Below are 27,999 nucleotides of genomic sequence, written 5' to 3' on the forward strand. Positions count from 1 at the left end.
TGGTTTTGTAGTTTTTATAATTTTAATGATTTTTTATTATTTTCATATAATTTGTACTTGTTTTAATTGTGCTGTTTTTATAATCCTCCCTTGGACCATTTGCTGGAGGGCAGGTTGTAAGTAGAATAAATAAATAAACCTCAACATTGAGAAACAGTTGGCCAGTTACTCCTTCCCTTGGATAAATTATTTGAAATACCCACTTCTGCCCCATTTCTCTGCCTATAAGCATGGCAGAGAATTTCAAGGTGTAACTTGTGGTTGGTTCTAGTATTTTTATATTTTTCTCAAATAATGCAACCTGTAACATCCTTTTTCGGAATCAGGCTCTTAAACCAATTATGTGCAGACTGATAGACTTACAGATATGAAAAAAGCACTTACAAGTTATTAAATGTTCAGGAAGCTGAGACAGACAAAATTAGAGATAATTGATCATTTAGTTTCCATTGTCAAAAGCGTTTACACATATATGCAAGATCACTTTTCATAAAAATCAGAGGGAAACTTTTGTAAATCCCATACTACTCTTATTCCTAAACACTTCTCTTTCTCTATGATGTATGTGTGCATGCATACACACACACTCACATCTTCATCTAACTCTGCTCTTCTCATTAGGGAATAATTTACCATGTAGGCCCTTTTTACATGTTCAGTGGAGTAAGTCAAGATTATGCTCACTCTGTCCCCTTTTCCAACCCCACATTCCCCTGGAGGTGTGAATAGAGTTTACATGTGTACAAATTGTACATGCCTAAACTCTTTCTGTACTGTTGTGAAAACTGCAAAAGACAAGATACAGTTATGCCTGAGATCCTGCCCCCTCTTACATTCATTCAGTGTATACGCCAAGGCAATTTTTTTTTATGTATTTGTTTTGTAGATGGGATGGAAGCTTTAAAATACTTTAGTTATCAAAATCTCACTTCTGAGAATGATAAAATCAGCTGCTAGAAGATGGATCAGATATGTGGGCTGGGGGAAGGCATTTCATGAGCTGCATTCATTAAAGGTGTGTGTGATCATTTTGCCTTAATCATCCCAACCAGAACTGAAGCAGCTCAATTCAGGGAGATTCAGGAGAAGCAGAACCGGCTCCATGGTGACATCTAGAGAAGAAGAAGAAGAGGAGAAGGAGGAGGAGTTTGGATTTCATATCCGCTTTATCACTACCCGAAGGAGTCTCAAAGCGGCTAACATTCTCCTTTCCCTTCTGAGAGACTTCAAAGAAGTGTGACTAGCCAAAGGTCACGCAGCAGCTGTATGTGGAAGAGTGGGGACGTGAACCCAGTTCCCCAGATTATGAGTCTACCACTCTTAACCACTACACCACACTGGTGTAGTGAGTGAGGAAGTGGAAGCAACCACTCAAGTCCAGTCATTTAGCTTAACCAGTAGAGACTTAATCTCAGGGCTGTGGGTTCAAGTCCCACATTGGGTGAAAGATTCCTGGGCGGTTGGACTAGAAGACCCCCGTGGACCCTTCAAACTCTACAGTTCTATGATTCATCCCTCCTGCCCACCTGCTGCCAGATGGTGTAGTATAGAGAACATAGGAAGCCCAGCATACTGCCTATGGGGAGCCCAGAAGCAGAGACTGCCTCTCAGCTGCCCTCTGCCTCTGGGTGGTGCAAGGGTGGCACTGGGTGTGCTCAGTGAGGAGGTAGTGGGTTAGTTACTGGCAGAAAGAACTGGGCAAGTGATTGCTGCCGGCTGCTGCCTCTCATTGCTTGCACATCCCTAGCAGCAGCACCCAGATGGAAAGGACAGGTGGGTGAGAGGCAGCTGCTCCTTCCCCCGGCCACCCTCTTGTGCCATGTGTCATAAGAGAAACCATGGTCAGAGAGGGGAACATGTCTGCGAGAGAGAGAGAGAGAGAGAGAGAGAGAGAGAGAGAGAGAGAGAGAGAGAGAGTATGGGCAGAGGTAGTTGCTTGGACCATGAAACCGATCTTCCCTGCCCAGGGGGTGAGCGCAGGAAAGGGATCAGGGCAGCCACTCTTTTTCACTCTTTCCTTCCCCCCTCCAGAAGTGGCAAGGCTCAGATCAGGGAGGGGGGGAGAGGAGAGGAGGTTAGAGGGCTTCCTGGCGGGTATGTTAGAGAAGACACAGTGCAGAGTTAAACTGTGGAACTCCCTCCCACAGGAGGCAAGGACAACTGCCAACCTAGATGGCTTAAAGAGAGGATTAGACAAATTCAAAGAGGAGAGGGCTATGATGCCTATGCCTCTACAGTTGGATACCAGCTGTTGGAAAGGACAGGAGGGGACGGTGCTCTTGTGCTCCCATCCTGCTTACTGGTTTCCCACAGGTACAGTATAGGACTCAACGCCCAGCGGCTGAGGTCCCTTCATCCCCCCCCCAAAAAAATCTGAGGGGGCTGCCCCCCAAGTTGATTCAAATGGGGGGCCTGCGTCATGTGATCGATTATGTGGGACGGGGCTTACCTGCCCCCCTATTCCAATATTTTATTCAAGTTGGCACCGCTGCCCACAGGCACCTGGCTGGCCACTGAGACCAGGACGCTAGCCGAGCCGAGCCATGGTCCCGATCCAGCACGCTCCTCTGACGTTCCTCTCGAGTCCCCCGCCCCTGTTTACAGCCTCTGCTACAGCGCAGGCGAGCCCTGGGCTGCCTCCTCCCCGGCAGCAGCTCTTCCTTCAGGAGGCAAAAGAAGCGGCCGCGTAAAGGCGCGCTTGCTTGCCCCATACGTGCCTCGCCTCACGTGTAGCTCTCGGGCCCTCCCGGCCGCGTTTCCGCGAGCGCCTCCGCCACGCCGAGTCTCGCCTGCCGCCAGAAAGGGCCCTCCCGCGTCCCCCCAGTCAGCCGAGCGCCAGCGAGAGCTTCTCCCGCCGCTCGACAGCAGCTGCCTGCGGAGCGGAGCCGAGCAGCAGAACGAGGGGGGAGGGCCTGTTGGGCGGGAGGAGGCGGGGGCGGGGGCGGGGAGCGCGCGCTGGGCGCCAGGCGCTGAGTGGACGGCTCGAGACGGCGGCGCGTGCAGCGGCGGCGGCGGCAGCAGCAGCAGCTCCTCCAGCGAGAGGCTCAGTGGGCAGCGTCGCGCTGCGTTTCCACAAGCAAGAAGCTGAGAGTCCGGAGCGGCGGCGGCGACGGGGTTGGCGGCAAGGTGACGGAGTGGGCAGCGCACGCTTTCCCCCTTTCGACTCGCGCCTTTTTCCCTCTTCTTATTTTTCTCTTTTTTTGTGGCGGGGGACCGGCTTCTCGCCAAGGGAGCCTTCGCTGTGGAAACCCCCCCCCCTTTCTGTTTTGCGTGGGGAGGGTGCGGGCGTCTGTGTTTTGGGTGCCTTCGGGGGCTAACCCGCCCTGGCGGTGTCTCTCTTCTCTCCCTCAGATGCTCAAGGTAGCCGCCTTCGCGTGTGTGTGGGCAGCCGCTTGGTGCAGTCAGGCGGTGGTAGCGGCGGCGGCGGCGGCAGCAGCAGCAGCAACGGGCGCCGGGGGCAGGTCAGACAGCGGCAATTTTCTGGATGATAAACAATGGCTTACCACTATCTCCCAGTATGACAAGGAGGTTGGACAGTGGAACAAATTCCGAGACGTAAGTGTGCCGTGCTCGCTTGCTCGTCCGCCTGCCTGCCTGATCCTTCTGCCGGCGCTGCTTCTCCTCCTCTTTCCCCTTCCTCTATCTAATTTCTGCTTACCTGGGTTTTCGCTGCGGGCGCGATCACCTTTCCTCTGCGAAGAAGTTCTCCTGCGCTTTTGTGTTCCTGTTTCGCGAAAACTGGCATGGCTCCCTCGCTCCTCTTCCCCGATGCGAGCAGACTTTGTTTCCCCTGCAACGATCTTCATTTCCCACTGGCGGGTGCTGTGATGTCTGAACTTTTTTTCTGGGTGGTGTGGGGAGATGTAAAGGGTTTTATTATTATTATTATTATTATTATTATTATTATTATTATTATTATTATTTGGTTCCCCACCCTTCCCTTCCCCGCATCGCCTTGAGTGTAAAAAGTGCATCCCCACTGTGGGGAGCTTTCTCGCTGCTGTTAACTGAGTAGTGTAAGGATCCATCCGGTGTCTTAATGGACCCTTTAAAAGAACTTGAAAGTCAGAGGGGGAGGGGGGAGACACGCAGACAATGCTACTTGGGGAGACATGGATGTCTGCGAATGAATAAAAGCCCTGATTGATGGTGATGGGCTGCCTTGGGGGCGGGTGGACTTTCCCACCCCATGCCATCTCTCTTTGTGCACGTGCAGGTCAGAAATATATAATACATAATGTTGGTCTTAAATGCTGAGAACCAGGCGATGGAAATGGTGATGAAAAGGCAGGCTTTTGCTGGATGCAAGGGTGGGGAGGGGAGAGAATAGACATAGAGGAGGTTAAGAGTCATAACTAGAAAGGAGAGTGGGATTTTTTTAAGGGCATGTGTTGGTCCTGTCTTTAACCCATAGTTCGTGGGAAAGTTCCCTTTTGATGGAAGCAAGCTGAATTTTCTCTGGCTGGCTGCTGCTGGAGTGTAGCTGCTGCTATCTTGTCATCTCCGTCCTAGTATTCTGTATTCTCTAACTGGATGAGGAGGATGTGCTTGAGTTACAGTTGCAGCAGTGCTTGTTCACCCCATGGAAAGCAGCTGAGTGAGTTTGGAGGAACATGTATGAAGCCAGGGTCAGATTAGAAGCTAGGTAGGGAATGCAACTTCTTTCTTTCTCTTCTCCCTCTCCAACGCCCCACTCACTTTGGGGCCTGATCAGATGGAGCCCAAGCAAGGAATGTGCTAAGTGAGCCCCAAATCTCACACTTGGGCAGGTCCAGTCTGTGCAGAGAATGCTTCTGAATGAATGGCTAAGGGAGAATGCTAGTACTAGTTGGAAAGCATCGCCAGTCCCTTTAAATCTCCTTGCTCTATCCTTTTCAAAAAGTTATCATGAGACTAAATATAAATTCTTAAGAAACAACACATGTGAATGCTTTGTCATACTTTTTGTGAATTTTTCTTAACTTAGGCTGAGACACATAAAGGTTTGCAGTGGAGACATCTTTGATCTGTGCAGCTTGATGTATGTTGTGGCCTGCGAAACCTTCTGTATAATTGGAAGCAAGTCCTATGTTATTCAGTAAAACTTAGTGCCAAGTTAGTGTGCATTGTATTGCAGCTTCAGTCTGAATATTTACTAGTGAGTAAGCTGCATTGGACACAGTGGGACTTGCTTCAAAGTAAACAAGCATGGCATTGCATTGTTTAGAATCTTATCTCCTTAGAAGCAGTTGAATGATAATTATCACCATTTATTTAAATCTTACTCCTCTAAAAATATCTAGTTCATGCTTTGGAAACTCTTCTCTACGGTTGAATTTTTTTTAATGGGGAAATTTTTTTTTTTAAAAAAAAAGTGTCGAAGTTTTCTTTCTCGAGCAAGCATACTTTGGATTGCCATTGTTTCTTTACTTTGAAGAAAAGCAATAGTTGAATGCTACTTAATTTTTTGTATGCATGTTAATAACTTTGGTTTTAAATTAAACTCCCCCCCCTGAATTACTAAAAGAGAGAGACTGCATACAGTAATATTTATTGGTCATGGTCCCTACACTTGAGTCACTAATACTACAGTATCTTATGACAAATTGTCCATGTTTCATTAGCACTTAATTCTTTGCATATTGCTCTGTGCTCTATACTATTCTGTTTATCACTTTAAATAAATATTTTTGAAACCTCCAGCAAACTCTTCTCTTCTGCTTAAAGTTGCCATAAAGCTGGCACCCCAATAATAAGAGCAATTTCATCCTTTAAATAAAATGAACATGTTTTGGCCCCTCTTTGGGTTCTAATGGTGGTCATAAAAATGACAGAGAAATGAGAGTAGACAATATAGGATAGGGTCCTCACTACTGTTTTACTAGTAAGGATAGAAAAGCGTTAAGTCAAGGGCATGCCATCTTAAGTTGATAAATCATAAACAATGGAATGTCAGAGGTTTTCTGGAAATAAGTTAATCTCAAGCAATAAGGTATCATTTTCTGTATTTGAAATTGGAATAGGTTTTCTTGGCTTATGGATAGAAAATACTAATTTCTGAGTTAGAAATTTACCTTGCTTCAAAGTATTCAAGGGGATTGGTCACTGCTTACATCATATGTTTATATGCTGAGCTCCATGAACTTTCTAAGAAAAAAATGCATGGGAATGGGCTTTGGATTAATAATCAGCATCTTTCTGAATTTGTTTATAGTGAAAGATGGATTTTGTTATATAGCCATATATAGCTATAAGTAAGGAGTATTGAGTATTGTGGGTGTGATAATTAATTGAGGGTGCCTATTACCACTGCAGTGGAAAGTTGCAAAACTTACAGTGGTGCTGTAGGCTGATTTTATCTGTAGAAACATTTTAGTTAGCAGCTGAATTTTCAGTAAGCCAGTGTGTCTCTTTGAATGAATGAATGAATGAATGAATGAATTGAAAAGTAATTCTAAGTGAACTGTTAATAAGCATCCATACATCATGGTTTCAAACTTCTACCACAAATTGCATCACATACACTTTAAACTTTTTTGATTTCCTTGACACTAGAATTTCTATCTCCTCCCTCTCAAAAAGAGAGAAAAAATTTTTTCTTGAGACTTTTAACGGGTCCCTTCAATAGTTTGTCTGTATATGTGATTTAATCTGAAATCATAAGTTTTTCATGCTATTCCTTCTGCATTCTGTTAAAAAATGCATTCTTCCTTAATGTAGAACTGGAAGCTTGAGATTTTCCAGTTCAATAGTATGTGATTATTGTAGGATGTGGGGCTAGTGTCAAATCATTGTATGATATATCCATGAAGACTGCAATCTTGTGCATATTTAAGTGTAAGAATCATGTAACCTACTTTTGAGATGGTGTGCATATGATTACGCTGCTCATGTGTTAACTGATACTTTCAATGCATTATCCCATAAAACTGAATAAGTAAATGCATTGTTGCATTTTGTCCTTGTTGGTGTTGTGTGTGGTATTATTGGGATATTAGCCAGTTGTTTTTTCTGTATCTGAAACAAACAAACCTGTTCTAAGTATTTGGAGAATACTCCCTATTGAGTCTTCCGATAAAATGACCTGATAAAATGACCTGGTATTGTGTCTTTTTAAAATATGGGTTGCTAACCTGTGGCCTTCCAGGAGATGTTAGTCAGCAGTTCTAATTTTATTTCATCCAATTCTACAATTCTTTTATCATTGGCTGCACTAGTGGGGGTTAATGAGAGTTGTAGTCCAATAACATCTGGAGGACCACAGATTACCCATACAGTGGAACCTCGGTTTATGAACACCTCGGTTTATGAATTTTCGGTTTATGAACACCGCGGACCCATCTGGAACGGATTAATTCATTTTCCATTACTTTCAATGGGAAAGTTCACTTCAGTTTATGAACACTTCAGTTTATGAACAGACTTCCGGAACCAATTACACCCATGCTTCAGTTTATGAACGCTTCAGTTTAAGTACTCCGCGGACCCATCTGGAACGGATTAATCCACTTTCCGTTACTTTCAATGGGAAAGTTCGCTTCAGTTTATGAACGCTTCAGTTTATGAACACCGCGGACCCATCTGGAACGGATTAATTCATTTTCCATTACTTTCAATGGGAAAGTTCGCTTCAGTTTATGAACAGACTTCCGGAACCAATTGTGTTCATAAACCGAGGTACCACTGTATAAAGAAATTTCAGAGCACTAGTGATTCAATCCTATATCCACTTATTTGGGAGACATCCCCATTGAACATATGACTCTTTTGTGTTACCTGGGCACAATTCATGTGGAAGAACTTTCTCCATCACAGTAGATTCATAAGACAAACTTCACCTGTTGAATGTTTTACTGTGCAGCAGCTGTTAAGGGCACAGGAGACTCGATCATGAAAGGATGTAGTGATCCTATCAATGCTTACCACCAACATCTGGATTTATTGTAAACAGAGTCTGCATATGTTCATTTTTCAAGGAGAGCTTGTGCTCAATACATAAAAGATGGCATGATTCCACAATCCTGAAACAACTAATTTTGAAGTAGTAGCTGCTGATATCAAAGTGGTTGACTATTTAGGAATATTCTGAAATAATTTAAGGTTATGGTTACAGCTGCCTGAGCTTCTTAATACAGCCTCAGCAAATAGGTGGTGAAGGCCTGGGAATACATTTTTAATACCTTAATAATATAAAAAGTCTTCCTTTATTCATGTCCACTTCTGTAGAACTTTGTCCCCCCCCCCCCCAGTGTGGAAAGGATTTAGAATGTTTAAACAGTTTTAAAGTGTGTGACAAGCAAGCTTTCTGTAAAATAGGAAAAATCCTATCTCTTTCAGAGGTAATTCTGGTGTGAAAAGAAGTATTTAAAGGCTTAACTCAGAGTTAACTGACAGGATTGATTAATGTGTAAGATAATGACCCTGACTTCTGGCTCATTGGCTCAGCTTTCCAGAAGTGATTTAGAACACAATGGAAGAGAATAGAGAGCTGTTCTGAAATAATTGTCCATAATCGGGGAATGTCTTAGCCCAGCATTGGCTTTACACCATGTTGTTGCAACTTTGCCTGATGTCTTATAATGTTGGCATTACATTAAATTGGATTTTTCACCAAAATGATATCCATGGAATGGTGTAAATTTCTAATAATATTTAGTACTTTATATGAAACTTAACATGACATTTCTGCTTCTTAAAAGACATGAGTTCTCTTGTGACAGTCCAGAAGAAAGTTATTCATCAGCTACATTGCAAAAGCCTTGTGTTACCCTGAAACAGTAGAAAATTTATGTGTTGGGAGTATGTACTGACTTTGTGCTTAATTCCAGAAGACAGTGGTCATATTACAGGGTAGAGAGGCAATCCTGATGATATTTATACTGAAAATTAGCTTGATGGAGGGTTGAAGAGGCAGTATTATTTGGAAGCTTGTTCCCCACAGACATCTGAATCTGGCTTCATGACTGAGCTGAGATGTGAAGCTAGGACACCTAGCTCTTAACCGTGTTACTACACCAGCTGTTTACATTAAGTAAGAAGGGTGATAGAATCTGGAAGGATAATATTCTTGGAAAATGAAATGGACACGGCTGACAACTGACTGACTCTGGTCTTCTAAGTGTGACTCTTATCTGGAAGGTTCCCACAACACAGCAGGATTCCTCAACTGTCAAAAGTTGCCCACCATCAACTATACAGAAAGCTAACACAATTTCCCCAAAACTGGAATAGCCTTGATCAACATTACCTGGCAAAGTGCTGATCTTGCCCAATAAGAAAGCCAGATCCCAGCCTGAAATTTCATATTTTCTTGCACTCCAGATGCTGATGTAGCAACTCTGCCATAGTTTTACCTTTTACTCTATGGTACAATTGCATCTTATGCAGGGGCCTAGTTCTGCGTATACAGTACACAAAAATAGCATACTGTATCTCCAAATCCTTGGAGCCACCCCGTGGCCAGAGAATCCCTGGAGTCCATGTACTGAGCAAGCCTTGCCCAACAAGCAAGTCGGAGCAAATAGGTGGTAAAAGCTGAATATAACCCCAAGTGGATCTGGTACAAAAAGAGCTTTTAAGCTCCCTGCCTCGCTTGGATTTAGCTTGCAGTTTCTGCCTTCAACGATGTATGGTTGAAATTGTGCAAGTGAAATGCATTTAGGATGCAGGCATGCAGTACTCTCTTCCTAACTGAGGTTTGCGGAACAGCAGTCAAGGGAAAGCTACAATCCAGCAAGAAGCTCCCAGTGATGTTATAATGGCCAGAGAGTGTCAACCAGGACACACCTATTTATTTATTTTTTGTGGTGGTTGACTGCAGAGATTTCAGGATGGCATCCAGTAGGATTTATCGGACTGTGCTGTACTGATCTGTTCTTTGTAGGATAAGTGCAGGGTTTTCTTTTCTTTGGTTTTGACTACAGTGGTACCTCGGTTTATGAACACAATTGGTTCCGGAAGTCTGTTCATAAACTGAAGCGTTCATAAACTGAAGCGAACTTTCCCATTGAAAGTAATGGAAAGTGGATTAATCCGTTCCAGACGGGTCCGCAAAGTACTTAAATTGAAGCGTTCATAAACTGAAACATGGGTGTAATTGGTTCCGGAAGTCTGTTCATAAACTGAAGCTTTCATAAACTGAAGCGAACTTTAAAAGTAATGGAAAGTGAATTAATCCGTTCCAGATGGGTCCGCGGCGTTCGTAAACCGAAAATTCATAAACCGAGGTGTTCATAAACCGAGGTTCCACTGTATAGCCCTATAGTATTTGTACATAGAGCTGCCCTTCCCCAGTCATCTCTCCCAAGTTAAACCACAGCTACTACCGTATGTTTCTCAGATTTGTTGCTGAACCATGAAAATCTATAGACTGAAGAAACAATATATACCCTCCGGCAAGGAAACAGAGTCAAGGTCTGAAAGTAATTATTGATGAGCCTGTTGATTACATGATTCAAAAGAGAGTATCACATGGTAAACATAGTTGGTTTTCATTTTTAAAAAAAACCCAAAAACAAACATGGAACATCTCATGGGATTGATAGCCGAGTAGGCTAGCCACCTAACTTGGGAGAGCCTCCCATTTTCTTTTCTCTTTTATATAGACTGGGGGGTAAATGTCCCACAGCACAAGTAGTTCTGTAATTTTTCTTTTCTTTTCTTTACAAAGTTGCTTTTTTATGCTCGGGGCTTTGGCATATGCTATAATATTCCTAGTTTGTACATCAATAATTCTGTTGCAGATTATAGACAAGAGCAACTAGAGGAGAAATTCTGAGGTGACTGAAATATAAATTAACTTAGAAATCTATCCTGTCTTTATACATTTGTCTAGTATTTGTGTCCTGCTAATGAATTCTTATTAATCCCTGATTACCTGTTTGACCTCTAGAGTAGTAAGGGGGAAAGAAACAGTTTAGTCAAATTGCATGTAAGTAGAATGGTCTACTTGTAAATGAAAAGTAGGAAAAGAAAATGTTCAGGTTGGCTAAGCGATCTTTTCTTTGGTCTTGGAAAGCATTACGTTGAGAGAAGCTGATTATACTGCTGGATTTTTCAGAGTTAGAAGAACATTAATATGCTCTTCTTTAGATTGGCCCTTGTAATCTTAGGTAAAGTAGATAACTGTTTCATCTTGTCTTTATCGCCTTTCTCTGAACAAATAATCTTTCTTTTACTTGCTGCAGGTGATTTAGTGGATATGGATATCTGCCATTAGTCTTGTCTTATGTCTTTAATCTTATTGGAATTGACTTTTGCCATCTGTGCCTATTACACTGCAGCTATTATAAATAGTTTTGTGATGTATGAATAGGAGGTGCCAGCAGACTTTCTTCTTGTTTTATATATAACTTGAGGTGGAAAAATCTGGAGACAGAAATCATGTACAGCATGGTTTTAATGCTCAGACTGTTCTGTTTCTTCTAAAAAGGGCAAGGCTTTCTCTGTTCTGCTTCTAATACCTGAGCCAGAAGACTATAAACATTGGTATTTGAATACTATGTATTATACTCTTAATGTGTATAATACATAGTATTCAATGTGTATTTTGTGTAAACTGCCTAGAGGTTTTTACAATTAAGTGGTATACAAATGACATTAAATCTTTGTCTTCATTTCATAGCTGGTAACATAGATTGCTGATAAGTGTTTTTAAGAGGGCCGTTCTATATACAGTGGTACCTCAGGTTACAGACTCTGCTAACCCAGAAATAGTACCTCGGGTTAAGAACTTTGCTTCAGGATGAGAACAGAAGTCACGCGGTGGCAGCGGGAGGCCACATTAGTGGTACCTCAGGTTAAGAATAGTTTCAGGTGAAGAACGGACCTCCAGAACGAATTAGGTTCTTAACCCGAGGTACCACTGTAGTGGTACATGTGCCATGTTTAGCTCACCTTTTCTAAGCTTTCACCTATGAGTCACTTACCTATTTCTAATCTTGTAACTTGGTGATCTTGTTATCAAATCCTTCCATAACATTTCCTTCTTTATTTCTGCCTTAAGTGTTTAGTTTCATAAATCTGTATTTAGCATGTAAGCAATACACCTGTTTAGTAATAGTTTGCATCTACATAGTAATTGTTTTGTGTGAAGTGGCTGTCACTGTGCCCCTGGATTTTTTAAAAAAAGATTTATCACATGTACACAGTACCTGTCAGTCGAGGTAAGCTTTTCAAATGGTAATCTTGTTACTTAACTGCCACTTCAACTAATCAGGTAAGTTGGCCCTTTGTTAGCATGGATTCCTTATGCTGCTGACAGCAAAGAGATTCGTTTTGAGAATTTTATTCTGCTTATGCAATTCAATTCACTAAGGCTTGTTAGCACCATGTGATTGGTGTGTGGTGGGGGTGGAAGTGTTAAAACTCCCTGGCTTTTCCAACCCTTGTTTAAAAGCGGTTTGTGTGGAAATGGGCTTTTGTGCATGAATGTCCTTTTGGCTATGATCCAGGCCATGCAAAAGGTTGCTGCGCCCTGCATGCACCTTGGGGAGTGCATGTGGATGGCTTCTGTACAGTGAAACTCATGGTTGGTGCAACTGTTAGGAGTATCTGTTATGAATGGATTAATTTCAGGTACTCTCTCACCTTGCAGATGATTAGCAGTAGCAGCACTAACCATCTTTTTGAGGGAACTTCATCTTTGGGAGTGTGCACAGAGCCTGCTGTTGTCTGCAAGGAGCTCTAGATTGTCTTTGTCTGGTGCAGCACATACCGGTAGCACACAATCAGGGCAGTCTTGAGCAGGTCGGGCGCCCTGGTGCTGAGGCACGGAGATCACTCCGGCACCCCTGCCCTCGCAGCGCGCAGCACGGCTTCCACGTGGCTTTGCCGTGCAGCCCTGTGCCACCAGGACTATACCTAGAGCCGGCCCTACACACAGTTGATCAACAATTGCCAGCTGGTGTCAGAAGCAGAATTCACTACTGGTGGCACCAACTAAAGGTTCCTAATAGCTTTTGGGGTGACATTGACCTGGTCATTTGTGCTCTGTGTGACACACACCCATGGGAAATAACATTCTTATAGCTTTATTGTGTGCTGTAAGATTCTTAAATGTCAAATGATACCCTTATCTATCCATCTTAGATGCTTTATGATTTTCATAGCAAATTTACTAGAGACAACATGTTACACTTACTAGCTGTCATTCCAAAACTCCTCTTACATTTGGTTATTCCATAATTTAAGGAAGTACTGTAACTTCTTAGCTTTTCTTTTCTTCAGCATTTGCTTCCTGTGAAATCCTACTAAAATATAAGGAATCCATATGTTTATACATAGGATTAAATATGCCATGAAAAAGTGATCAGTGACTTTGGCTTGATCTTTCCCTTGCTATATTTACAAACTTCTTGCAGTTCTCTGAATAATTGCAGATTAGAATATTGAATGTATTAGTTGAGCAGGAATCATTCATTTCATTTTGTCACTTTTTGTTAAACTTTTGTTTAACTCTGATCTTGCCACAGTGTTAAGTGGAAAGCAATTGTAAATTTGCCTGCAATTTAAGTAAGTCTGGGTCAGAGATATTCTTCTATTGGAGATAAGTGCTAGCCTTTTAAAATCAAAATCAAAATCATGAGACTTGTTTAATGCATTTGTAAATAATTTTCATATTAATTATTAAAATGTCTCTACCACCCTTCGTCCAAGGATCATATTCAGTTTACAATATAAAATACAAAAATACATAAGGTAATACTGCAACAGACAAAAACAATATCCCCCTGTAACAGTAATGCTTTACATGTAATATTAATGCTTTTGGTTGCTATATGCAATATAAATTATTTACAGGATGGTGGCCCACATTGATAGGCTGCAAAAGTGTGATAAGTGTCATTGCCTTGCATAACTTAGGTTTTCTTAAGGTATATCATATTTGTTGTGGTACACCTGCTCAGCAATTTTTAATGATGCTCAGAGTTATTGTTATGCATCATGGATTCTTAGCTTTAATGGGACCCTTGATAAGACTCTCTACCCTGTTTCTCATATTTTAAGGCATCCCCATAAAATAAGCCATAGCAGGATTTTAAGCATTCAAGGAATATAAGCCATACCCCGAAAATAAGACATAGTGATAGGCGCAGCAGCAATGCCGGCCGCGGCAGGAGGAGGAGGAAAAAAATAAGACATCCCTTGAAAATAAGCCATAGTGTGTTTTTTTGAGGAAAAAATAAATATAAGACATGTCTTATAATATGAGAAACACGGTAGTAATTCAAAATAGAACCTTTCCTGCTTTTTTATTTTGTTCTCAGTCCACTAATTATTGCTCCCATATGTGCCACACTGAAATAAGTGTGAAGCAGCATTGCTTTGTGGATTAGAATATACATCAATAAAATGATGATTCTGCACAGAGTGGCAAGTGGAGCAAATACAATCTCTTTTGACATCTTATTGCTAAATGTTGGGCACCTAGATTTGCAGCTTAGGTTTCCTGGCAGCTGAAATAATTTAGGATGATGTGCCAATTATTATGTTTTGCTCTGTTGTTGTTCTGTAGATGTGCTCATCTGTCCCAAGATTCATAAACGTCACTATCTTTGATGTGGTGCAATTCCTGTATTTATTCTCAATGCTAAAACAGGCCTGGCCTGGCATAGAAGATTGTAGGACTGGATTAAAGATTAGTACATCTGCAAATGGGTAATATTTGCACCAACTTTAATGTAAATTTCGGCTAGAATGCAAAGGTTGAACACAAACAGTGAAGCCATGAGGAATGATCTCACCTAATTTTTTATTTAGTACTGTTTAAACTACAATTTTGTCATTTTAAAAATGTTGCTACATTTAAAAAAGGTTTCATAATTTTTCACATAGCATAAGCAATTAGTTCTTCCTTCGTGTCTTTCTTGCATTCCCAACTTTCTGTCAAGCTGAGGCAATGAAAGAAGTTCATTATCCTCCTTGGTTTATTTCTCATGCTTCTGCCATCCACATTGTCCTAATTCTTCTGTTTTAAAATTATCCTGAGGGAGTGGTTGGCATAGAGCAGGGGTGGTCAACTCCCAAGAGACTGCGATCTACTCATAGAGTTAAAAACTGGCAGTGATCACCCCCCCCTTCGGGGTTCTGGTCAAATTATTGAGTTTTTTCAGGGTAGAGGTAAAATGTTGAGCTTTTTTAAGGGGAGGCACAGTTGTTCAGCTTCTTTGGGAGAACCATTGATCAACCGCAGATGGCCAGTGATCTACCGGTAGATCACAACCTACCTTTTGGACATGCCTGGCATAGAGGAAATACAGGGTAGTGTGTTTGTCCTAGATCTGGCTATTTAGAAAGCACAAAATGGGCTGGGCTAAAAAAGCCTGCATGGCCTGAGGAATTTGTAGTTAAGATTATGTTGAGTTCTGAGTGCACTCCTCCCCTCCTAACATTGCTAACATATTCTGAACAAATGGCTATTTTGCAATCTTTCTTGTTCCTCTTCTTTTCTGATGTTTTAGTCCATTAGCCTCATTGGCAGGCAAAACCAAGTTTGAATTTTTCTGCTTTTATTGCTTTTGTGATCAACTTTCTTGGGTACTCTTGTAATAATAAAACAATAGCTAAGATGCCAGTTTGAGAACTCTTTGTTACCTGAAATATATAAAGAAATAAAAAAAAGTCAGTCCAACATGGCTACCTACCTGAATCTTTGTTACCTTTTAGTGTTCAAAATGGACTGTGCAAATACTCATTGAAACCAGCTTGTGGTAGATGAGCTGTGCATGCACACATTCCTGAGGAAAGACAGCAGACACTTTTGCAATTGTAAACCGAGAGTCATGTGATAAATTCTCACATTATTGGAAGAGTGAATTCTGAATCATGAAGCAGGCAGAAGTGTATGACTTTTGATTTACTTTAGAAGAGATGTAGCTCATGTAATAATGTAAGCTGAGCAGTCATGGCCTCTATTAATGACTGTAATTTTAGTTGTTGCACTAATAAGCTTGTAAGATGAACAGTTGCTTAATGGCTGGATATATTTTGCAAGCTGAAATTAATGATCTTAGTTATCCAGCTACTAACATAAATCATTTTCCTCATTGATTCTTAAATGTGATGTATGTTATGAAAATAGAAGATCCTGGAGTGAAAGTCTCCCATACTGCTAACTAAGGAGACTGCCACCATAAATTTATTATAAATGAAGAAGAACACTTCAAATAGTCTGTATCTTGCATCGTAGCTTTGTAAGCATTGCTGATTTTAAGAACGGGAATCCTTGTAATATTAGTTGTAATTGTGTTTTGCCTACAAACTCCATAATTCTATGATTCTATGCAGTGGATGATTGGGATCATGTCTGTGTGGCCCTGCCTGATGTGTGCAGGTTTGATCTATTTGGAATATTTGCACAGCCTCTCCATAATTTTAAGGCGATAAACAGCAGTGTCTTGCATATGTGTCCAGGAATCTGCATGTGCATGTATTCACATACATGACCCTTGAAAACAAGCATATGAGAGAGGTAGTATCTTTGCTGGAGTCAACTGTGCACTGCTCTGAAAAACATTCTGAATTGTCCTATACTCAGAAATGTACTGTTACATAGAATTATTCCACAAGGCGTGGTGAATGTGTGAGTTTGGGTACCTTGAGGACATGTAATCAAGAAAGATTACCTCTCCAAGATAGCCTCTTGAATAGATTGAATAGATTTCCTGTCTGCCTGGACACCTAGAGTGAGCTGCTATTCTTCTTCTCACCCTAAATTTACATCTTAGTAGCATCTATGTTTACCTAAGGAGTGCCTGCCTCTGGAGTCTCAGATCTTGCAATCTGCTTCTGATGACCTTTCAATTGCCAAATGGCTTCATTGTTACCATCATAGCAACTCATTATTTTCATTGATTTAATCATTATGCTTCCTGCTACAAAGCAACTTGCTAGAAATGGTCACAAAATAAATGGTGTGTGTGAGAGATTATCCAGAGCATGCTGTTGATTAGTCCAGTCATGAACACAAAATAGAGGTTTAACCAGGAACCCTGAACAGGTGGGGTGAAGGACAGGGAAGTATGTAGAGCCAGGGACAGAGATCATGAGGGAGCCAGAAGTCAGAATATGCAGAGCACATGACATAGACACACAGTTTCTGTGGCGGTGAGAGGAAGAACAGAAATAAGGGCTGGGAGGGGGAAGAAATAGAGAGTTTAAGGGACGGAGGCTCAGGCCTGTGAAGGGGCAACAACAGAGAGGCTAGGGGAGATTTTGCTGTGGTTCATTGCAGGAAAGGAAATCATTTTCTCCCATAAAAGCATGGGGTACCAAATTTGTTTGTGTCACATTTCTTATTTGTGGAGGGTGAGTGGACACAGGGATGTTTGACCAGGAAATTGTGCTTAAGATTCTCCAAAATGTCCTTTATGCTACTGTCAGGTGCAGTTCCTCACTCATTTATGGAACATCCTTTTGCACTGCCTACTTCTTCCTTTACTCTCCCTCCTGCCTCTGGCACTACTAAAATCACCACAGTCATGCTTTCTCTGTGCTGCTAAAAAGAGCAATAGAGACATGGCTTTGTGGCTAGAGCATCTGCCACAGTAGCCACTCTAGGCACACAGCCCCATTTACAATGCTTTCCCCCTCCCTTCAGCCCAAGATAGGATATGGAGGAGGCAGAGTGTCTGGAAAAGAAGAAGCAAGGTATATTTTCACATACTACTAAGTACCCTGCACTGGATTTGATGTAGCTAATCATAGAATGGATCAAAAATCTATGAAGAAATATGCACCATCATTTCTATTCATGCAATGTCTGCTGAAAATACTCATATTTGTTGACAGAGCTGAAACCTAACTCTGCTACTGCAGCAGATGAAATGCTGTGCTACTTTAGGAAGATTAATTGAAGCACCAGCACTGTTGACAGGCCAGTTTATGTCTTTGTATTGTACAAAGAGAAAACCCTGTAAATCGTCAGGCTGCAGGAACAGAGTTAACAATGATGGTGGCTTGAGTGCATCCTTCAATAACACATTGGGCTTTTCGACATGATCATGAAACATTTTTCAGTCTGTAGCCTTGTAACCAGTTAGATCAATAAGCATGAAGTACATATCAGGGATTTACAGGTGCATAATAAGGCATTAGATCAAGGGCCAGCAAACGTTTTCAGCAGGGGGCTAGTCCACTGTCCCTCAGACCTTGTGGGCGGCTGGACTATATTTTTTTTGGGGGGGGATGATGATGAATGAATTCCTATGCCCCACAAATAACCCAGAGATGCATTTTAAATAAAAGCACACATTCTACCAAATTGCCTTCTAAATCCGGCCCGCGGACGGTCTGGGAATCAGCGTGTTTTTACATGGGTAGAATGTGTGCTTTTATTTAAAATGCATCTCTGGGTTATTTTGTGGGGCATAGGAATTCATTCATCATCCCCCCCCCCAAAAAATATAGTCCAGCCGCCCACAAGGTCTGAGGGGCAAGTTGAAAAAGTTTGCAGAGCCCTGCATTAGGTTGTGGTTTTAATGTACTTACATCTGACAGATTGCATCCCCCTTTCAGTGTATCTCTAAAGGTCATACTTGTTCTCATGCCTTGCATCATAACTAATATGTACAAAAGTTTCCAGAGGCTCCTCTGATGAGTTTTGATCTTGAAAACTTTGCGAAATAGAAAAATGCTATCAAACCAATTGTTTACATGTATGTTCGAGTAAGCATGGTTTCCGAATACAATTCGTGTCCTGAGGGTAGCAAAACCTCTTCCCTTTACAGCAGGTGTCAATAGTTTTTGACTCTCCAAACGTTGGACTTCAGCTCCCATCATCTGTGACCATTGTCTACTTTGGCTAGGGCTATGGCAAGTTCTTGCTGGACAACCAGCTGTCCATCTGGTGGCGAAAGTGGATAGAGATGTTTTTCTCCCTTTTCTAACACTTGAACTATGGGGCACCCCATGCTGGAAAATTCAGGAGAAACAAAGTTCCTCTTCACAGATCACATAATTAAACTGTGGAATTTGCTCCCACTAGAGGCAGCAATGGCCACAATTTTGGATGGCCTTAAAAGAGGATTACACAAATTCTTAGAAGTTAAAGCTATTTTCTACCTCCACTGTCAGAGGGTGTATGCATCTGAATTCCAGTTTCTGGAAACCACAGGGCGGCAGAGTCCTGTTGTGCTCAGCTTCTGCTTACAGGTTGATCATTGTGTTGATGACATCTGGTTGGCTACTGTGAAAACTACTGTAGATGTTGGACTGGAGGGGCCACTGACCTGTTCAAGAATGTTATTGCATTTTGTGAGTGGCAGGGTGTTGCATTTCAGTGCAAGTAAGGTTGTCTTGGCATGTGCCAAGTTGCTTTGTTTGCACAACTTGGTCAACTAAGCTGTGGTTTAACATGAGCAAATGAATGTGTGGGTTCCTGGAAAGCTGCATGCTGCTGCTTCGCTCCTCCCCAGTATTTTTTGATTCCTGCACCACGTTGAGTGCTCGCTTCGGCAGCACATATTTTCCCAGTAGTGATGTATGGAAGTGAGAGCTGGACCATAAAGAAGGCTGATCGCTGAAGAATTGATGCTTTTGAATTATGGTGCTGGAGGAGACTCTTGAGAGTCCCATGGACTGCTAGAAGATCAAACCTATCCATTCTTAAGGAAATCAGCCCTGAGTGCTCCCTGGAAGGACAGATCGTGAAGCTGAGGCTCCAATACTTTGGCCACCTCATGAGAAGAGAAGAATCCTTGGAAAAGACCCTGATGTTGGGAAAGATGGAGGGCACTAGGAGAAGGGGATGACAGAGGACAAGATGGTTGGACAGTGTTCTCGAAGCTACGAACATGAGTTTGACCAAACTGCGGGAGGCAGTGCAAGACAGGAGTGCCTGGCGTGCTATGGTCCATGGGGTCACGAAGAGTCGGACACGACTAAACGACTAAACAACAACAGCACCACATTGAACTATGTAGAAGTTTGACTTGGCATTTTGCCTGAATGTGTTTTGTCTACTTGCTAACTATGAGCTCTAGTCAAGAACAACCTGAGAGTTTAACCACACACTCTGGTTTGGCCTTCAGCCCTATAGGCTTAGGCTATAGCATAAGACTGAGAGATCAGGAAATTTAAAAATGAAACAAATAAATTACTTAAAAGCTTTTTAAAAACAATATAATTATTTAATAGATAGGGTTGCCAGACTCAATAGAGGACAGGACTTCTGTGCCTTTAATTGCCCTGCTCTCTTTTGAGTCTAGAAACCTTAAAGAGAAACCAGCAGACCCTTTGCTTGGAAATTAAACAAAGGGTCTGCTGGTTTCTCTTTAAGGTTTCCAGACTCAAAAGAGAGCAGGGCAATTAAAGGCACAGAAGTCCTGTCCTCTATTGAGTCTGGCAACCCTATTAATAGATTTGATAATAAAACTAAGCTTTGGTTGTTATGTGCTTAAATAGTGATGCTACCTTAAAGAAGTATTTGTTCCCTCAAGCTAGTTTACTTTTGTAATAAATGCCAATAGTCTGTATCCTAATTCTCTCCCCCCCCCCCTTAGCATTCTTTGGATATCTTATTCTTAAGTCTTCTCATAAGAATGCATCACAGAATTCTTTTAGTTGCTTGAAGAGTTGTAGCTTCTTGAGATTGGTCTCTAGTTTATCATCCGGGTTCAGTTCTCATATAGGGCATTAATGGAGTCTTCCTCTCCCTGCAGACCTTATCAGCTTCCACAGTTTCAGTTGCATTGTTGTTCTGCTTCTGGACAGCTGCTGCTTGTTGCCAATCTGTTGCCCTCCCTAACTATCCCACTCTCAGTTTTGGTTCTTTCTGGTATCTATCTTCAACTGATGTTCACTGTGTCATCCTGCCCTTTTTATTCTCTCTGGCTCCAACCTTCCAGCCAATCACAAATTACATTCTGGTATTCTGACAGCTCATTGGTTTCCTAACTGAAAATCAGTGAGTGAAGATAGAATGTTCCGCCATGAACTTATCCTTGCCTGTCCTTCTGTCCAACCCACCACACACAATTCTACTATCTGGTCTAAAAGCACTATGCAGTATAAAATAGCAGTAAACATCTCAAGGCAAATAGTCAGTTCCTTGGTAAGTGTAAAATTACCTAATTTTAACCTGCTGATTTTTGGCAGGTTGCCAACAGTAGAGCACATATTCAGTATGTTTTCAGATTCAATTAGAAGTAAGCACGTATCCTTTTAACCTCATAGTCAACCATTCACAAACCAAATAGTATTATGCCACAGAAAACATTCTTATTTATAATTTTTTTATTAGACAAACCTTTTCCTTCTGTCCTTACTGATTCTCTACAACTTGAGGAAGTTCCATGCAGCTGATGTGTCACCTTCTCCTGAATTGTGCCAGATTGTCATTTGGAACATGTTTGGATTATTGTACAGTATCTTGCCGTATTAAGCTGAGATAGGCTGCAGACATTTTGGCCAAGCATGTTCCTCCTTCACACAGCACTTTGTGCTGCATAGCAACCAGACAAGAAACTGGGAACAATGGTTATCCTGTGATAAACCAGGACATTTAAAAGAAGTTTGAAGTTGGTTTAATAGCCTGGTTTGTTCTGAAGCTGGAAACCCAAGTTTTGCAGTGTAGGTCAAATGGGGAAACTGGCTACTTTTGGATTTCCTTATTTAATTGTGGCTTATGTATGGGCAGGAGCAAAGGGGCTGTGCATGGAGAGAGAAAACCTCAAGCACACCTTGATGCAATAAGGATGAGATATGAGCATCTGAATTGAGCCAAGTATGTTTCCATGTATTGGTGCATTCTGAATTCTTGGCATCCTGAAATATTTCCTATCTGTATAATATTTGAAACTTTGTCTCTTTATAAAGGTGTATCTAAATTTCAATGCCAGGAAGTGGTTTATGTAGCTAGTACAATACAGTGGTACCTCGGTTTATGAACACAATTGGTTCCGGAAGTCTGTTCATAAACTGAAGCGTTCATAAACTGAAGCGAACTTTCCCATTGAAAGTAATGGAAAGTGGATTAATCCGTTCCAGACGGTCCGCGGAGTAACCGTTCATAAACTGAAGCGAACTTTTCCATTGAAAGTAATGGAAAGTGGATTAATCCGTTCCAGACGGGTCCGCGAAGTACTTAAACTGAAGCGTTCATAAACTGAAACATGGGTGTAATTGGTTCCGGAAGTCTGTTCATAAACTGAAGCGTTCATAAACTGAAGCAAACTTTCCCATTAAAAGTAATGGAAAGTGAATTAATCCGTTCCAGATGGGTCCGCGGCGTTCATAAACTGAAAATTCATAAACCGAGGTGTTCATAAACCGAGGTTCCACTGTACTACAGTACATCATAGCTTAGGGCTGCTAAAGAGAGAAATAATTCTGTTCTTACTGCATCACATTTGTAAATAAAACAACAGAGTAAATATTTGGGAAGCAGTGTTTCTAGTCCAGAAAACAGAATCTTTCCCAGTAACTGAACACCTAAATCTGAATGTGCAGAGGAAATTGCTTCAGTGATGCGTTAAGAGTTAGCTAATGTCTGCATTCTGTAGGAGTATATACAGCAATTGCATTTATTCAAGCAGAAGGGCACAAACAGTTGCATTCTCATCGTCTTGTAGTATGTATTGCATGTATTGCACATCACCTTGTGGGAAGGAAGTCACTTGAGAGACTGTTGGTACATGAATAGCTCTCAAAATTAGTTACTAGGTTCAAGATAGAGCTGTGGCCTGGAAGCGAGAAGGATCTCTAGTGTACAGAGACATACCTTTAAAACAAGCAAACAAACAAAAAAAATCTATGGTGAAAATCTGGTAAGTGAACTGAGACAACATTTCAGTGGTCTTCTGCACCAGATTTCTTATAACTATGTACAACATGCATTTGATACATTTCGTCAAGATTTTAAGCATGCAATTGTTTCTGTAAATGGGACTAATTGTGAAAACAAGGCAAAAGTTTGCTAAGGTACAGCTAGGTAATTGTGAAGTTTTGTGAACAGTGGAAGGAGAAAGGAGGACATTCCTTTGCATTCCTCTCACCAAGACCCTGTTCTGTAACTACGCAGTTTTTGCAACACTGCTGAGTTACAAATAATAATTATTATTGCAATTGCTTACAAAGTATTGTTTTATCATTTAACAATTTTTTGGTAGTTGGTATGAATTTGAACACTGCCCCCGACATCCACATGTACCCTGTGAAGAACATCTGTAGGGAAGGATATATAGTTGTACAGTGGTACCTCTACTTAAGAATAACTCTACTTACGAATGTTTCTACTTACGAACGGAGCTCTGTCGCCATCTGCCGCCGCCCGCCTCACTCAAGTATAAGGGACGCGGGTGGCCTAAGCCACTGAGCCTCTTGGGCTTGCCAATTGGGAGGTCAGAGGTTCAAATCTGCATGATTGAGCTCTCGCTGCTCTGTCCCAACCTCTGCCAACCTAGCAGTTCGAAAACATATAAGTGCAAGTAGATAAATAGGTACTACTGCTCCAGGAGGATGAACAATGTTTCTGTGCGCTCTGGCACTCATCAAGGTCCTCCTTGCACTAGTAGCAGTTTAGTCATGCTGGACACATGACCTGGAAAGCTGTCTGTGGACAAATGTTGGCTCCCTCAACCTGAAAAGCGAAATGAGCGCTGCACCCCATAGTCACCTTTGACTAGACTTAACCACCCAGGACTCCTTTACCTTTTATTATTTTACCTTTAAAACATTTTATAGCAGTTTTGTATTTATAGCGTAGGATATGAAATTCAAAAGTTCTTAGTTTTATGATCAACAAAGAGTGAACTGATATAACCATTAATAAAAACTCCCACAGGGACAGCAGCGGACAAGTAAATGAGATTGTATGAGGTTTCAATTATGTGTCGGGGGGGGGGGGAAATTACGAGTTTTTGGGCTTTTAGTGGAAGAATGATTATGAGGTTGGTGGGGAACTAACATAAGGAGAACAAACAACAACAGCTTAGAACTGGCATGATTTTCTCATTTTTTTAAAAATTCAGTATGATCCTGATATATCTGTGTTATGTGTTTCACCTAGTATAAGCTTGTAGGTTTAAGCAATTTAAATTGCTTAATGACTTTTTGACATCTGTATTTTGCTTTTGTTTTCTTTCTTTATAAAAAATACCTTATTCAGTTATTTATGTAGTACTTCTCAGAATATGAATAAAAATGATTTGTAGTTATCTCCATGATGTTCTTAACAATATAAATTAGAATTGCCTCAGAGACAGTGGCTTGCCCAGGGCTATATCAAGCTCAACAGGAATTTTCCCACTTTCCATGTCTTCCACTCCACAAATCTTTATATTTCTTGTCACCTCTCCTACTCCAGTGTTAAAATTTGTCCACTACTTGTCCACTTCTTAGAATATGCTAGGAAGAAGAGAAAGCTACTGTATTGTCCAAACTGACAGATAAACTTCTTTCAATGAAATTTGGTTACGCCCAGACTATTAACTATTTATATGCTTCTATGCTGGTCCTTCTCACACCGGCCACACCCCTGAGGAATCGTATTGTTCTTAGTTACAATGCACTAGTCTTGTTTCTGGAAGCCCTGTCAAAATTAATGCTCCATTCAGCCCAGTAATATCTTTAACATCGAAATGAATGTTGTTGTTTTCAAAAAAAATTAACACCATATGTTTGGCAGGTTTTTATACGAACACTTGAAAACTGATTTTTTATAACGTTTTCCTAAACATGGTTTCCACATATTGTTGATGCTCACCAAACACTTCATAGAGCAGCAACTTTCTGCATTACATAGACACCTAAGTAAAGATTGACCTGTTTGTCTTCTGTAGAATGCAGAAGGGCATTGCTGGCAGATAACCACAGATATCATATTGGAAGATGTGAATTAATGAACTCTTGATGTCATAGCTGACATCATTAGGTCCAGCAGTGCTGTTGTCTGAGTAGATATGGGCACAAGGTTGACATCTGGGTTTGTTAACAATATAGGAATAACCCAACTGGCTAAGGGTCTATCCTGTCATAATGTTTGATTCCTGTGCTTGTGTCCATGCTCTGTGACTTGATGATGTGACTGGCTTTCTATAAGCAAGTACAAATATATCACCCACAGTCTGTGTGGAGGAAAGTATCAATATCCAGGCCTGGCCTCTTCTCTTTCTTCCCTTTTTTTGCTGCCCGAGGCCTGCCTCCCCGCCGGCGGCTGCAGAGCGGAGCGCTCTGAAGCGCCGAGCGCCCTGCAGCACTGGGCGGAGCGCAGCGGCCTGGCTTCTTTTTTTGCCAGAACCGGCGGCTGCAGAGCCGAGCGCTCGGAGCGCCCAGCAGCGCCTGGCAGAGCACCGAGCCAGCGGCCTGCCGCCTCGGTGCCTGGAACCGGCGGCTGCTGCAGCGCCGCGTAGAGCGCCCAGCAGCGCCGCGCAGAGCATCCAGCAGCACCCCCCGAGCCAGTGGCCTGGCCCCTCTGAGGAGGCCTTAAGGTACAAGGCATCCCCTGAAAATAAGACACCGTGTGTTTTTTTGAGTAAAAAAAGGTATAAGACGGTGTCTTAAAAAGGGGGAAACACGGTAGTTTGTTCAGCTCTAGTGGGAAACTGCAAAAGTAGTAATATAGGTAGGAAATGCAGACATGGGAAGGTTATGTAAAAGCAAACTATGAGCTGGCATTATGTCTGAACTAAGCCAGTGATCCCAAGGATAAGTGTTTAGGATGTTTACTCTAGTTCTGATATATTCAAAACTAGCTATTTTCTATGGGAGCACACCAGCTGTTTCTACTACTTCAGAATCTTCATTATTATTTGACCACTGTATAATTTTTCTTTAAATCTCCTTTCTTAGATTAATTTTCATTTTCAAGTTATTTATCTATCTATGTATAATTTACTTCAGTGTTTTGTGTAATGAAATGATTATAACAATGAATATTTGAAAAGGGTGTTAATGACAAAAATTAGGACAAGCCTAGGGGCAGGGAGAGCATCCAGGTGTAGTAGAAATCACTCTGATATAGGCTAACTGCACTTTCAGAATTTGATGAAAACAGTCTGCTCTGTTTTCAGATGTTAAGGAAGGCCATCTTGTATAGAAAAGTATTCACATCTTGCTTCAATTTCTTGAATAGGTGGACATTTTCAAGCTTACAATATATCTGCTCTTAAAAATTAGGTGATCAAATCACTGTGAGGAATTGTATGTCAGGTATGAATACGTAAATTAATGCAAAGATAGCAGTTTGCTAAAATTTGTTAAAATAGGTTTAAACACATCAGTACCTGTAAGGAACTCTTTGTGTATGGGAGGGGTGTTGTACATGAAGCTACATTTGAAGACCATTCAGAAACTTCATTTTGCAAAAGGCATAGCTATTCATTGACAGGCAGGAGCCACCAGGAGCATATCTCAGTAGTGCTTGCTGAAACAACTTTATGGCTTCAGGTAGTTCCCAGAAATTGATATGAAGTGATACAGTTCTGCCCTTGGCAGTCTTCTGCTGCTTGGGTCTGGGGTATTCTGCTTTTAGAGATAAGATAGGTGTCAAATGAAAAGCAATCTCCCGCCTGGTGATTCTGTGGGATAGAACTTCTCCTACAGGTACACCAGCCACCAACAATGTTGTCATTTTGGTGCCAAGTGGAGATGCACCTTTACTGTTTATTCCAGACTTTTAGGTTTGTAATGGATGGTTTGGTTTAGCATTTTTGTTCAGCTGTTTATTATTGAATCTGTACATTGTTTCTTTTCTTTTTCAAGGACCTGTTTTTGCGAGCTCAGATACCTTCTGTCTAATGCAGGGATGAGGAAGTAGTAGCCCTTCAAATATTGCTAGATTATGGGTCACGCTGGCTGGGCTGTTTGGAGTTGGAGAACAACAACAACAACTGGAGGGCCACAGCGTCTTCCTCCCTGGTCTGCTGGGTTATTGGAGTGAGTGCACAGGAGGAGCCAGGCTGTAACGGCATTCTATTTGGGAATCTTCCTGATATAAGAAAAAACTGCTCCTTTTCCCTTTTGGAGTACCCAAGAGCCCATATAGTCCTTTTGTAGGTTCTCTATCAGTAGGAGAAAATAACAGAGACCAACCAGAGAATATTGAGAAGCAAAGCAGGTAGTAAGCCCGATCTTTATTAACTGTTGCAACAGGGTGCTCCCCTACACGCAGGAGAGAGGAGGACCCAGAACAAAGATGTGCCCGCACTTATACAGTCATACCTCGGTTTAAGTACGCCTCGGTTTGAGTATTTTCAGTTTAAGTACTCCGTGGACCCGTCTGGAACGGATTAATCCACTTTCCATTACTTTCAATGGGAAAGTTTGCTTCAGGTTAAGTACGCTTCAGGTTAAGTATGGACTTCTGGAACCAATTACACTCATACCTCGGGTTAAGTATGCTTCAGGTTGAGTACTCCACAGACCTGTCTGGAACAGATTAATCCACTTTCCATTACTTTCAATGGGAAAGTTCACTTCAGGTTAAGTACGCTTCAGGTTAAGTACAGACTTCCAGAACCAATTGTGTACATAAACTGAGGTACCACTGTATAGACATTTTAAATTGCAGACCCTGGAGTCTGAGACCACCCCCAGAAACATCATACATACATCACAGAAGGGGTGTACCCCAAGACCACCCCCCAGATACATCATACCTACATCACAGAAAAGGTGGTCTACAACAGAAATCTGAGTGTGGTGTTTATCTCCTATCTGGCAAGTTACCTGGTTGCATTATCTTTTGTTATTATAACTACTTAATTCCTGAATCTAGGCCACAGGCTCACACCATGTTCATATCTTGAATATCCCTTTGGGACAGGATTTGTGAGGACAGAGACAATGGGGAGGTTTCCCACTTTGACCTTGATCCTTAACATTCTTATAACATTCCTTTTAGCCAACACACACACACACACACACACACACACACACACACACACATTCTGGTCCCAAAAGTAGTGTCTGCATCTCCTGGTAGGGTGGAATCTGCTGCAGAAATACACCCCCCTTTTATGAGGAAAGGAATCTTTACCAATGTCTGCAAGAGGAGTTCTGTACTATGGTCTCCTCCAAAAG

At 41.7% G+C, this 27,999-nt stretch overlaps 1 protein-coding gene across 1 annotated transcript in view; it reads left to right on the forward strand.

Annotated features, from left to right (window-relative positions):
• The first annotated feature begins 2,992 nt into the window (after window positions 1-2,992).
• SPOCK3 (SPARC (osteonectin), cwcv and kazal like domains proteoglycan 3) overlaps window positions 2,993-27,999 on the forward strand; it is a 117,597-nt gene continuing 92,590 nt past the window's right edge. Inside the window, exons 1-2 of the mRNA XM_035113977.3 lie at window positions 2,993-3,126; window positions 3,352-3,555. Of these exons, the coding sequence (XP_034969868.1) occupies window positions 3,352-3,555 (204 nt within the window). The 5' untranslated portion in view covers window positions 2,993-3,126. The remainder of the gene's footprint in view (window positions 3,127-3,351; window positions 3,556-27,999) is intronic.

This window comes from Zootoca vivipara, chromosome Z1, assembly GCF_965207765.1.
Source record: "Zootoca vivipara chromosome Z1, rZooViv2.hap1.1, whole genome shotgun sequence".
Classification (NCBI taxonomy): Eukaryota; Metazoa; Chordata; class Lepidosauria; order Squamata; family Lacertidae; genus Zootoca; species Zootoca vivipara.